Here is a 14,391-nt window from a genome sequence, read left to right as displayed (position 1 = left end):
TTTTGGAACCTGCTCCTACTAATCTGGGTTTTGCTTCTCTTGATTCTAGGCATATGGTCTTGCCTTTCTAGGGGTCCAGTCCTTTTTCACTGTACGGTGGGAAATGGGTATGAAAGAACTTGTTAGGATTCCATGTGACATTATTGCCTACAAGAGAAAGTTTCCCCCTTTTGTCCGCAGGGAAGTAGGGAATATAGGAAATCCCTATTTCGCTCAGGGACGGAGCTGGGTCAGGGCCCGGTTTCTGTTCTGGTGAGGCTCGCTCTGCCTCTGCCTCACCTCTGTTTTTAGAGCAGGCCCACTAGGGCTTTCAGTTGGGACCCTGGCAGGTCTTTATCTCTTCTTCCAGGAAAGACTTTAGGGGATTCCATTCTGTTCGTCAGAGGTCCTCAGCTTTGCTCTGTAGCCTCCCAAATTTTAACCACCAAATTCGGCAAACCTTCGAAGGAGAAACTGCCCATGTGTCTGGGGCCGCTCATCCACAATTCTGTCACTCAAGCTCCAAAATCCTTGCTGATCTGTATTTTCCCAGGGGCCAAGCATGGATTTTCAGCCTTCAGCTCCTCCCGCATCGGCGAGTGCCCTCCCCAGGGGAGGGGGCAGAGAGAGGCCCAGCATTGATTCCCCACTCTCTCTGGGGCTTTCATGCCTTTGCTGTTCTTTTCCAGACCCCTTGGCAAGGTCTTCGCTTTCTAAGCACTGTAAACATGAGGGCAATTTTACTCGACCTTTCAGAAACATTCAGCCTGTTGTGCTCTAATCATCTCTGGCAGTCCTCACTGCTCTGGAATTTTAGTCCCTTGTGTCCATGGTGTTTCTATGGTTTTCTTAATGCCTTCCTTTCTTCTTTTAAGATTTTATTTATTTGAGAGAGAGAGAAAAAGAGCACGAGTGATGGGGACAGAGGGCAGAGGGAGAAGCAGACTCCCCACTGAGCAGGGAGCCTGACCTGGGGACTTGATCCCAGGAGCCCGGGATCATGACCTGAGCTGAAGGCAGATGCTTCACCGACTGAGCCCCCCAGGCGCCCCTCTCCAACACCTTTCGACTGTCATTGTCTGGGTTCTGCTCTCAGCCGCCAGAAGGACCGCTGCGTGCTGGAATGTATATAATTTACTCAAAAGCGGAAGTGCTGACTCTGGGAAAATTTGAAGAGATGCAATTTACTATGTGTCTCAGGTGACATTTTCTGCTGTGGGAAGAATGCAACCTCGCACAGATTGCTATTTATAACAAGAAGCAAAACTGTACTGCGAGGCACCAATCTGGCTCGTTAGTATGACTTCCAGTGGGTGGCTCCGATCAGCTGCAGACATTCCTCAGAACCCCCAGTGCCCACTCTGAGCAAAGATCCCAGACCCCTAACCAACCGCCCAGCTCAGTCCTCCCCTTCTGTCACCCATGCACAAGTGTGTCAGTGGGGAGGTGTCAGAACACCCAGCCTGTGATTTAGTTCCTGATACTCCCCCCAACCTTACTCTCTTGTCTCATAAGAGAAGGGTCCAGAATTCAGCCACCCCAGTGCCTTCCTCACCCCCACCTCCACGGGCTCCTCCTACCCACACACCTGCATTGGGCACTCACTACCACAGACCAAGGGCAGACAGAAGGTCTATTCACTCTTAGAACACAAATTTCCATTCCTCCAGGAACTCTTCATCAGAATATTGCAGAGGGGGAGCACAATGTCCCCTCATTGCCTACTGACAGGCCCGCTCTGCTGTAGGATTGCTTTGACTCTGGTCCAGCACGGTTACCCTCCCTCTTTCACCAGCATCAGGGGGTCTGGGCATTTACCGAACACAGCCTACAGCATCCCCCAAGCTGGGGGTCAAGCCCACCCCCCTCACCGTGCTGCTCTTGCAATCCCTCAGGCTGGTTCCCTGCACCATGAAACACCTTGGCTGTCTCCTGACAGCTTAGCAAAGGCTCTGGGGCTTCTAGAACTTTCTAGATTCAGAACAGAGGAAGAAAGGGCAAGGAAAGCCATCATGCACGTCTACGTTACCCATTATGTTGCCACGGCTCACCAGAGGTAGCTGGTCTAAACCATCTCGAGGCCACACTGGCGAGCCCATGTCTATAATCAGAGATACAACGGGCCACTTATCATGCCACGACATCTGGTGCGCTGACCTTCTCAAAAGCAGCAAGACTGACAGCGGGAGCAATCAAGCTGTCAAACATGCTCAAGCCCAGAGCCTCCTGCCTTCATTTCCCACCAACACGGGAACCTCATCCTGTGCTGACCAGTCTCCTGGGCAGACGGAGGCTTCCAAGGATATGCTCCTTCTGGGTATGTTTCTCCCAGGCGCCCAGATCCTTTCTGGCTACCTGCTCTTGTACCTGGAACCCACCTAATGCTTCTGTTTCTCTTGAGACTCTTTCATTCTCCCCTGCCTGCATGAGGGAGCGAAAGAAGGCAGAACCCCGTGAAAAGCTCTTCTGTCTGCTCAGGGGAGTGCCTGGTGCAGCTGTGCGGGAGGGACATCCTGGGGTGCAGGGAGGACATGGCTCCCGAGGGAGGCTCAGCTCAGCTCTGGGCTGATGAACGGAGCCCTCTCTTGTGAGCCTGGAGAGAATGAGGTAGGGTGAGTCACTGCCGTTAGCATTCTATACTCACCAAACTCACGGTCGGTCTGATGACACCAAGGCTGGGGCAAGGGCATGGGACAACGGGAGCTCTCAGAGATTGGTAAAGTCACTTTGAAAAACAATGTGGCTTTCTCTGATAAACTTAGAGATGCACATTCCCTACCACCCAGCAATTCCACCACTAAGTACACACGTAAGAGAAATCTTTGCAGAGGTGTATCAGGAGAAATAAACCAGAATGTTCTCAGCGGCGGTGTTTGCAAAAACAAATGTTCCCCACCAGCGGAATGGGTAAACTGGTATATTCATACAACGAAATACTATCCTGCAGCGAAAACGGACCAAGGCTGCAGCCACCAACATGCACGAATCACAAAAACAGTGTTGGCAGGTGGTCGAAGGTACAAACGTCCTGCGGTAAAATACTAGGGATGGAATGTACAACGTGAGGACTACAGCTAACACCGACGTGTGCTAGATGGGACAGGTGTCCAGGGTAGACCCTAACAATGCTCACCACAAGGAGAAACTCTTCCTTTTTGTTGTATCTCTATGAAATGATGGATGGTGGCTGAGCCCACTGAGGAACCCATTTCACAATATATGAAAATCAAACCGTCATGCCATACGCCTTAAGCTTAGTGATGTAGATCAATGACTTCTCAAAAACACTGGGGGAAAAAAACAGCAACATTAAGCAAAAAAATTAAAAAGGAAGTCACAAAAGGAGATAAACAGTATGGGTCACCAGCGGGATTGTATTTATATAAAGGTCAAAAACAGGCAAAACTAAATAATATATTATTTAGGGCAAGAGTCAACAAACTCCAGCCCACAGGCCAAAGCCAGCCTGTGTTCTATTTTTGTAAATAAAGTTTTATTGGCACACAGCCACACCCATTCATTTCCATATTGGTCTACGGCTGTTTTCTTGCCACGAGAGAAAAGCTGAATAGCTAGACAGAGACTGTGCAGTTCACTAAAAAAAATTACTCTAAGGCCCTTTAGAGAAAAATGTTGCCAACCTCTGGTTTAAGGACACACACAGGCAGCAAAACCGTAAAGAAAATGAAAGGACCACTTAATACAAATTTCAAGAGAGTGGGACCCTCTTGAGAGGCATATAATTAGGGACAGGCCCATAAAGGGACTTCGGAAGGAGTCGTAAAGGTCTGACGCTCCATGGGGCAGGCGGGTAGAGGAGCGTGTTCTTTATTATCAGGCATTAAACAGTAAGATAGACAGTAATAAGTCTGACAAAGTTGTCAGGGAGGCCAATCTTCACGGTTGAGCAAAGGTTTCTGAAAAGAGGAGGTGGGGAGCCCTGCACTCAGGACACTGGGGAATTGTGTTCGGGACAAAGGAGGTTCCAGGAGTGGTGGGTCTCTCCAGCGGGAGGGGACAGAGGAACAAGAGGAGAGGCCTGGGCAGAAGGCAGCACCAAGGAAGAGCAGGGGAAGGAGTTCAGGAGGCAGTGGGGATGATCCAGAGGGAACAAGACTAATGGGGTCCTGGGTGATGAGAAGGAGGGTGCTCTGTGGGCGGCAAATCCCACAGAATGAGTCAGCGTGGTGGGGGAGGGGTGATGGCGAGTCTCGGGGGGAGGGTGAAGCCCAGAAGGATGCTGCATGTAAACATCCTGGGGAACAGGCGTCAGTGGGAGCTCCTGTCTCCTATACACACCCCCTGCCTCTTTTGTGAGTGATCTCGGGAACTTGCACAGAGGAAAAGAAAAAGACTCCCTAGTCGAAGCCCCAGCTCCCACAGGCCGCTGGGACTAAGTTCTCAGAAAATGCACACGTGTGTCAGCAAGAGCTTCGTGGAAGAAGTCAGAGCCCGGCCCCTCCAGTCTCCAGCCCCGGCTCTGGACTCAGAGGAAGCCGCTCGGCACAAGATGGGAGACATCCCTGCATTCCTCTCCAAGGAAAGTCGTTCCCAAACCGGAGGGATGCAAGGGGGAAAACCCTAAAATTTTCTACAAGACGCTGGGACTGAGGGACAGACATGTCGCCTGCTTCCAGAGTAGCGACTCATGGGTGCTTTTTTTCTTCTTTTCTTTTACACCACACTCAGGGAAGAAAAGAAACCAACATCCACTGAAAACCTACTGTGTGCGAGACCCTTCCATATGTTGGCTCCCTTAACAGAAGGTGCTCTGCTTGATCCGAAAGAGGAAACCATAAGGACGAGGCGGAGGAGGGGGCCTGGCTGTGCTCTTGAAAGCAACTGCATGTTCCCAGAAGAAAACACCGAGTCAGGGTTTCAGATGCTTCCATCCTGCAAACAGTCCCGATTCGGCGGCTAAGTATGTGCAGAATGGATGACCTCGGAGGGCTCTTCCCACAGAGGTTTCTGTGATCCTATAAATAACAGACGCAAGGGCAGCAGAGCCATCCAGAGCCCCGGGGAGAAACACCTGCTCTGGGGGAGGGACGACCGCAGGCGAGGCACTCTCACCCGAGGAGGGCCGCGCTGAGCTCGGTCTGCAGACGCCAACAGCGCAATGCAACCCAGGGCCCCGGCGGCTCAATCAACAAATGCTCTGGGAAGGCAGGGTGCCTTCACGGTGGGGTTGGCTGTTCTGCCCCAAGACGCCACAAATCATCCGGCTGGTGGAGATGGCACGGCTCACACCGCTGCTCTGGGAAGCTGGGCGCTGCGAGGTGGCCTCGTGTGGCTCCCATCTGGCCACGCACGGGGCACGTTCTGAGGTTTGGGTCCCGGGTCCCTCGTGGCGTGGACTCGACCCGTGCCCAGCATCCTGGGGCCACGGCACAGCTGCCGCAGGGCTGGGGAGGGCGTGCCCGGGTCTGGCCTGGTCGCCCAGTGCCTATCCCTTCCCCTTCTGCGACGCGGCCCAGTCTGGCGTGGGGCTGCCATTCCAGCGATGAGCCGGGCCTGGGCCCCAGTCCTCAGACCGTGCAGGGCCCTGGCGCCTCATGCGCAGAAACGGATCCACATAACGCCCCCGAGTCGGAGCGATGCTGCGACGATGCACCATGTGACTCCCGCCCAGCCGTGCCTTCAGCAGCAGGTGGACGGACACCGAAGTCTTTTCCCTGAGAAGAAGAAAATGCCTCGCATTTCAAGAAGAATGGCGAACGGGTCTGCGTACAGGCTTCTCCTCTAACGAACAGCACTGACTGCTCTTAGGGGAAGGCCAGGCCTTCTGCATCCTTCCGCAAGCAGAGCGTGACAAATGCTTGGATGGGGCCTGGGAACTTGCTGTGCCCTGGAGTGGAGCGACAGCTGCCGGGGCTGCTGGCTCGCCTGCTCCCTGGATGGGGAGCCCGTGTGCCGCGGGCGGCCCGCGGCTGACTCAGCGGCTGAGGCTGCTGTGGTCGCTGCTCCCGGTGACCTCCAAGACCCCTGCACACCAGCAGCTTATGACTGAGCACATCCCCTTCTTCGTGTGGGAGGGGCAGCTGGCTGAGGGGCACTGAGAAGAGGCTCAAGGCTGAAAGGGGAACCCTCCTACACTGTTGGTGGGAATGCAAGCTGGGGCAGCCACTCTGGAAAACAGTGTGGAGGTTCCTCAAAAAGTTGAAAATAGGGCTATACCCTACGACCCAGCAATTGCACTACTGGGTATTTACCCCAAAGACACAGATGTAGTGATCTGAAGGGGTATGTGCACCCCAATGTCTATAGCAGCAATGTCTACAATAGCCAAACGGTGGAAAGAGCCAAGATGTCCATCGACAGATGAATGGATAAAGAAGAGGTGGTATATGTATACAATGGAATATTATGCAGCCATCAAAAGGAATGAGATCTTGCCATTTGCAACGACGTGGATGGAACTGGAGGGTATTATGTTGAGCGAAGTAAGTCAAACAGAGAAAGACAAGTAACAAAAGATCTCACTGATATGAGGAATTTGAGAAACAAGACAGAGGACCATAGGGGGAGGGAGGGAAAAATGAAACAAAATGAAACCAGACAGGGAGACAAACCGTAAGAGACTCTTAATCTCAGGAAACAAACTGAGGGTTGCTGGAGTGAAGGGGGGGTGGGAGGGATGGGGGGGGCTGGGTGATGGACATTGGGGAGGGTAAATATTATAGTGAGTGCTGTGAATTGTGCAAGACTGATGAATCACAGACCTATACCCCGAGACAAATAATACATTATATGTTTAAAAAAAAAAAAGAAGATAGTAGGAAGGGAAAAATGAAGGGGGGGAAATCAGAGGGGTAGGCAAACCATGAGAGACTATGGACTCTGAAAAACAAACTGAGGGTTCTAGAGGGGAGGGGGGTGGGAGGATGGCTTAGCCTGGTGGTGGGTATTGAGGAGGGCACATTCTGCATGGAGCACTGGGTGTTATGCACAAACAATGAATCGTGGAACACTACATCAAAAACTAATGATGTAATGTATGGTGACTAACATAATAAAATCAAATTAAAAAAAAGAAAAATAAGAATGAAGAATAAGTATTTCTTGAGACAACTGCTAACTCCATTTTAAAGATGAGCTTTCACCTGATTAATTATATAAGAAAACGGAAGACAACAGACTCACTTAACTCGAATTTTGTTTAAATACTTGGACTGGCATAAGATTTAATGAGGCCCCTTTTGGAGGTGTATTTAAAATTATAATTTTTGTTAAAAGAACATTTGTTGAGGTCCAATAAATCTGTTGCATACGGGAAAAAAAAAAAAAAAAAGAAGAGGCTCAAGGCCATGGACTTGATTTGGCCAGGCCAATGGAGAGAGGCAGGACCCAGGCCCGAGACCTGCCCAAGGTCAGAGGTACAAGTCCTGTGCCAAGACAGCTCCAAAGGCTGAAGACATCTGACCCTCGGCCACCTCAGTCCGGATCAACATTTGGGATCGAAGGCCTAGGACAAAGCGGTGACCGCCATCTGGTGTTCTGTGCTCTGGTTCTCCCAGCAAGAAACTTGCCCACCCACCCCTGCCCTGAGTGTCAGTCACAGTACTTCAGTGACGAAGGTCCCGACATCCCCACCACGCTGGACCTCCTGCTCCCTCACAGGCACCTCCTTTTGCAGAACTAGGCCCTGTCACAGCCCCTCTACCATAGCAGTAAGGTGGGAACCCTGGGTGGGCTCCAGGAATGCCAGGAGGGGTGGACAAGATCCTCGGGCTCCATCTCTGAATTCCAGTGGCTCCCATGCTGAGGTTCCCACTCTAAGTAAGCGACTCTATAACTCGACAGGTCCCCCACACCGACCCTGAATTGGCTCTGTTCTGCAGCTCTGGGGTCAGCCCCTGCCTACACACACATCCATCTGATGTCTCTTAGCTGGCTCATTTGGCTCACACCCCAACACAGCCTTCAGAAACTGCAGAGCTGGACAATACAGCGGCTGGCACTTCGACACATTACTAAAAGCCCAGCTAACAGGACCAAGGCACTTTCTCGAAGAAAATCATTTTATCTATATTTAAGCCCAATATATCCTTGGATAACGCAACTGACGGAAGTGCAAACCCAGCTCAAGGACAGCAGATGAAATGACAGCATCTGAAGATAAAAGAAAGCAGGTCAGCTTGATGTACCACCCCTATCAGAACATCCTGGCAAGAGGCAAGGCGATTCCAGCTCAGAAGCACAGAGAAGGGAAGAGGTAATTGAACTGTGGTATCACCATGTCTCCCAGAAGATAATAACAGTAATAATAATAATAATAATGGGCGCCTGGGTGGCTCAGATGGTTAAGCGTCTGCCTTCGGCTCAGGTCATGATTCCAGGGTCCTGGGATCGAGTCCCGCATCGGGCTCCCTGCTCCTTGGGAGCCTGCTTCTCCCTCTGCCTCTCTCTCTCTCTCTGTCTCTCATGAATAAATAAATAAAATCTTTAAAAAAATAATAATAATAATGATAATGATGATGATGATGATGATGGCCACCTTGCAGATATTCACTCATCAAACCCGAGCTGCCTACCTACTAGGCGCCAGGCACTTTCACACTTGCTCCGCACGCACCAGAACCCTGCCACGTCTCATCCTGCTTGCTTAGAAGAGAAAACCAGCCCCTGCCTCTCTTTAGACGTATTTGCCAGACCAGCTATTGCTATCTGAACACGGAAGAAGATCACACTGCTTGTGAGACGTCAGGTCAGGACAGCTCCTCTACCAGCCGGAGGCAGCCAGGTCCAACCCAAGCGCCAGCAAGCTGCTGTCCTAGGGACCGGCCACAGGAACCGGCCTGCCAAGCCTCGTCGGCAGTGTGAATTTGCCCGGGTGACTGCCTATCCTTGACCTCAACTGTGAAGTGAGGACTTCTGGGCTCCCTTTCTGCGTAGGAGGAAGGGTTGTGGCAACTGGAAGCAAGAGACAGAGGATCGAGGGGCCCAGCCAACTTTATCTGCAGTTTTCACTATGCTGAGAGAACACGGCCGAAAGGGGGAATTTTGTTTTAAGACAAGGAGCCTCGTCAAGAGATCAGGAGGCACCAGTAGGCTCTCGGAGCTTCCCCAGAGGACACTGCAAGGGACGCCTTCTCTGTGCCTTCTGCTCTGTGGCTCGAGAGAAGCAAGAAGCCTCCAACCAGGCCCCATTCTACTGCGCAATGCCCCACTCCCCTGCTTCTGACCGCCTAGGGATGCTGGCCTACAGGCAGGAGGGGGGAGCCGGTCAGAAAGTAACTAAAAGCTTTGAGCAAATGAAAAAGTGCTCAACATCCCTCCTCATCAGCAAAATGCAAATTGAAAGCACAATGAGGTAGCGCACCTCACACCTGTCAGAAGGGCCACTACTAAAAAGACAAGAGGGGCACCTGGGTGGCTCAGTCCGTTAAGCACCTGACTCTTAGTTTCGGCTCAGGTCATGATCTCAGGGTCGTGGGATGGAGCCCCATGTTGGGCTCCGTGCTCAGTGGGGAGTCTGCTTGGGATTCTCCTCCTCTGCCCCCACCCCCACCCCGCTCATGCACTTGCTCTAATAAATAAATCTTAAGAAAAAAAAAAGATGGGAAATAACAGGTGTTGGCGAGGATATGGAGAAAAGGGGACCCTCGTGCACTGTTGGTGGGAAGGTAAATTGGTGCAGCTACTGTGGAAAACAGTATGGAGTTTCCTCAAAAAATTAAAACTAGAACTACCCTATGATCCGGTAATCCACTACTAGGTCTTTACCCAAAGAAAACAAAAACACTAATTCAAAAAGAGATGCACCCCTATGTTTATTGAGCATTATTTACAGTAGCCAAAGTATGTATGTATGGGAAGCAACCCAAGTGCGCATCCACCCACAGATGAATGGATAAAGTGCATGTGCATAAATGCATAATGGAATATCACTCAGGCATAAAGAAGAATGAGACCTCACCATCTGCGACAACATGGACGGACCTAGAGGGTATTATCTAAGTAGAACAAGTCAGACAAAGGCAAATACCATATGATTTCACTCATATGTGGAATCTGAAAGACGAACAAAAAACAGAGAACAAACTGATGGCTGTCGGAGGGGAGGCAGGTGGGAGGGATGGCTGAAATATATAAGGGCCATTAGGAGGTACAAACTTACAGTTATAAAATAATAAATAAGTCACGGGTATGAAAAGTACAGCATAGGGAATATAGTCAATAATAGTGTAAAAATGTTTGGTGACAGATGGTGACTACGCTTACGATGAGCACTGGGTGAGGTAGAGAATTGCTGAATACACTGCACCTGAAGCTAATATAACACTGCATCTTAATTATACTTCAATTAAAAAAAAAGACTTTCAGGACAAGTTATGGTCTTAAAACAAAACATTAGGCATAAATGTGAGGTACTTCAAAAGCAGGCTCACTGACCAGCTAGAAAGGGAATGAATTTGTGCTTTTCCTTTTCTTTTTTTTTTTTTAAAGATTTTATTTATTTATTTGAGAGAGAGAATGAGAGACAGCACAAGAGGGAAGAGGGTCAGAGGGAGAAGCAGGCCCCCCACTGAGCAGGGAGCCCGATGTGGGACTCGATCCCGGGACTCCAGGATCATGACCTGAGCCGAAGGCAGACGCTTAACCATCTGAGCCACCCAGGCGCCCTCCTTCTCTTTTTTAAGCCCAAATTGATACGGAATGAAAATGGGGAGGTGGTTTGGGGTGCAAATAGGGGAATTTAGCTTCAGATACCCTGAAGTTCATTTTCTTTTTTTATAAGTGACTTTGTTTATTTATCTATTTTAAGTAAACTACCTCCAAAATGGGGCTTGAACTCACGATCCCAAGATTAGGAGTCACACACTCCACCAACTGTGGGGCCAGGCACCCCAGATACACTGAATTTCAGGTGACGGCAGATAATGTCAATTGTAAAATTCTCCAGCTGGATGAACACCAATTAAAGACAGAAAATAAATTATACAGCATCAAATCTACTTTCTCTTTGTTTGTTGTTAACTTGGTGATCCTTCTGTTGATATCCCTTCTTTATTCTGCCCCCAGAGCAATGTGACAAAAATATCAAGGTAAGGGGCGCCTGGGTGGCTCAGTCGTTAAGCGTCTGCCTTTGGCTCAGGTCATGATCCTGGGGTCCTGGAATCGAGCCCCACATCGGGCTCCCTGCTCGGCGGGAAGCCTGCTTCTCCCTCTCCCACTCCCCCTGCTCGTGTTCCCTCTCTCGCTCCCTCTGTCAAATAAATAAGTAAAATCTTTAAAAAAAAAAAAATATCAAGGAAGACAGCAGAATAATACAAGTACCTGGGAAAAAATGTATTTCAACAAATTCTCCAAAATCTCTTAATCAAATTTGATTTCCAGGAATAATAACATCAAAACCAGACTAGATATAATACCCAGTGCTGGGAGGAGTATAATACGCCGGCATTCTCATGCATGCTGGATAAACGGACTCTTCAGGGAGCAACTGGGTCACATCCATCACATGCCATGAATAAACAGTTACTATCTCGGCCTACAGTGTTCCTTCCAGGAATCGATCCTAAGGAAATACCCAAAAGAAAGCAATAGGTATGTGATGAATGAATGGGAGTATTTGTTGTATAAAGATGCTCATTACCTAGAACAGGAAAAAACTGGAAGCCACTGACAAATGCAACCATGAGGGGAGAGATTAAGGACATTACAGGCCCTCAGTGGAACAGTTACACAGGCATTAAAATACTAGTTACGAAGACAACGTGGTAACAGGGAAATCTTTTTTTTTCCCATTTGCCGTAATTTTAAATGAAAAAAAAAAAAAAGCAGGGTGTGTGATCATACCAACCAACGTCATGATTATAAGAGTAACATTTGTGTTAAAGCAGCAGGATTTGGGTACATCCTTTCCCCTCCACTTTGAAACCTATCGTACTGATTTTTTTTCGAAGATTTTATTTGAGAGAGAGAGAGAGTGAGCGGGAGGGAGAGGGCCAGAGAATCTGAAGCAGACTCTGCACCGAGCACAGAGCCCGACACGGGGCTCGATCCCAGGACCCTGAGATCATGACCTGAGCTGAAACCAAGAGTCAGACGCTTAACGGACTGAGCCACCCGGGCGCCCCTGTATCATACGGCTCTTGATGAGAAGGCGGTGCCTGGGAATGTTAACCTCAGCCTCTGGGGTGGTACCTTGGCTCCATCCACGCTGATGATGCGATAGCTATTCCTGGTGACATCGTAGAAGTAGGAAACGGTGACTGCCTGCTTGCTCGCAGGCACCCAGTTCTTCTTGGTGCTGGGGTCGATCTGGAAGACGTGCGCCCGCGTAGTGAAGATGGGCTGTTCTCTGCGGGAGGAGAGAAGGGTGCATGAGCCGAAAGAACAGGACTTCATGTATCATTTATGACTTCTCGCCCCACCCCCTGCTGTCCCCAAAGATCTTAATAGCTTATTGGGAGAGATACATATGCATGAGGACAATTAAAATAAGAAAAAGGGGAAGAAGAGACTCCAGAACAGGAGTTACGGACACCCAATCCACCCGGGCTAGAGGCAACCGGCATAATGAGCAATTTGCTCTAAATGCTGCCCTTCGTCCAGTGTCCTCGCGTCCTGTCGAGCATCCTGGTCCTGTTCTGACATCCTGCTGGCATTCTCAGGATTTTGCGATGCATTTATTTTGGAGGATTCTGCCACAATTTTAGGATTTTGCAATCCATTTGCAACTTCATAATTATATGTCTAGTAAGTACTTCTCAAATTCACAGCATTTTACCCAGGACGCATTCATTTGTCATTGACCGAGCCTTAAAGTTTTATGTTTCCAACTTATAAACCTTTTGAGGTTTAGGAGTTTAATTCGGGAAATCCATCTCTTTTAGCTATTCTTGCCTCTGTATGGTTGTTGCTCTTTTGCTCCACACGCCTGTAAATTTCTTAATGTGATTGTGAACCAAATGGGCACACTATCCAGGTTTCTTCTGGAAAGCGGAGAATTATTTCTATCTTGACAATAAGCATCAAGAAATAAGGCAGGTGGATAAAAAACTGAAACGGATTACAGTGCATTTCACACTCTAAGGTATCTACCTCACAAAGGAACATAAAATGAAACACAAAGCTGTTACAAAATAAGACTTAATTTTAAAGAAAGGGTCTTCAGGCAAACTGGCTCAAAAATCCTTCAACTGTTCCAAATACGATAACATGGTGGGGGGGGAAGCCCCCAGGATGTAAAAGTGGCCCCATCGTTCACGAAATGCTACAGATTTAATAAGCATTTACTAGAGATAAAAACAAAACCAAAAGGTAACTCAGACAAATTAAAAGTTTTAAAATCCTTACGATGTCCAAAGGGGTGACATAAAAGAAGAGGACACCCATGTGGATAGAAAAAAAAAAAAAATCAAAGGGAGAAAGTGAATTTTAAGTGTCTGGTCTCTAGATGGAGTGGTTTTAGGCAAAGCAGTCTATGAACCTGTTCTGCCTAGAGAAGGCTCATTACTGGAAAGAAAACTCTTTCTTAGGAGAGAAACTTCTTCCTAGAAAAGCAATTTACTATTTGAGCCTCATGCAAAGAATACTGAGTATCGCAATGAATATCAGCATCAAGCAGCAATTGTGGCTGCAGACAAGTGCAGAAACCCTTTCATAACTACTCTTCCAGGAGACGAAAAGCCAAGGGCATGCTATTCGCGCTAACTCAATGAAGCAGGTTCAAGAGGCCAGCCTTCCAGAAGAACCAACAGAAGCATTCCTTGCCCCCGCTCCCCCCCACCCCCGAAACTTCCCTCCTAGGTCCCAGAACAGGACAAGGGTCTCTGGGGATGTGGATTACTAGGACGACTGTCTTCCCTTGAACGTGATTAGGTTCACCCACCCGCCCGATCCTAAACTGACACCCTTCCAGCCACAGGGTGACAGGGTGTAGAAACAAAAGGAACATTCTCACTGCGATTTCCAGCATCTGCTGTCACCAGGGGCCAGCCTGTGGGGGAGCGTGTGTGCACGTGACTGCAAGCTCTCCTAATCAAATCCACGTGGGGACGTCTGGCATCTGGATCCCCCAGCTGTGCTACCACGAGCCCAGGCACCACAGTTTGCTAATCATCTAAGTACAGCACCATAAAGGAAAACACTTGCTCACATGGAAGTCTCCTGCTGATGCAAGAGAAGGCACTGATTGAAAGGACAGTAACTACAGAAAAGATTTTGAGAGAAATTCTGCAATGTATACAAATATCGAATCATGCTGTGTACCTAAAACTAACATGATGTTATATGCCAATTATACCTCGATAAAAAAAAAAAATTATTGCATTGTGCTGAAGTCTCTCTGCCTCTCTCCTACAGAGCACTAACAGGTGGGGCCCACGGGTCAGGCAGGAGCCCTCACTGGGGAAGGGGCCTGGCTTTCACACCTGCCCTCACGTCCTCCACACTGAGCAAGAG

General features: G+C 49.1%; 1 protein-coding gene across 3 annotated transcripts in view; it reads right to left on the bottom strand.

Moving 5' to 3' along the window:
• Nucleotides 1-14,391, bottom strand: part of HOMER2 (homer scaffold protein 2) — an 88,460-nt gene that overhangs the window by 28,873 nt on the left and 45,196 nt on the right. For all 3 annotated transcript variants that reach the window (XM_054513278.2, XM_045899317.3, XM_054513277.2), the window contains one exon: nucleotides 12,130-12,286. In XM_054513278.2, coding sequence (XP_054369253.2) covers nucleotides 12,130-12,286 — 157 coding nt within the window. The remainder of the gene's footprint in view (nucleotides 1-12,129; nucleotides 12,287-14,391) is intronic.

The sequence above is a fragment of the Mirounga angustirostris genome, unplaced genomic scaffold (genome assembly GCF_029215605.1).
Source record: "Mirounga angustirostris isolate CCGP_5_RB_7025 unplaced genomic scaffold, mMirAng1.0.hap1 SCAF_9, whole genome shotgun sequence".
Lineage (NCBI taxonomy): Eukaryota > Metazoa > Chordata > Mammalia > Carnivora > Phocidae > Mirounga > Mirounga angustirostris.
This window is presented reverse-complemented; position numbering and strand designations above follow the sequence as displayed.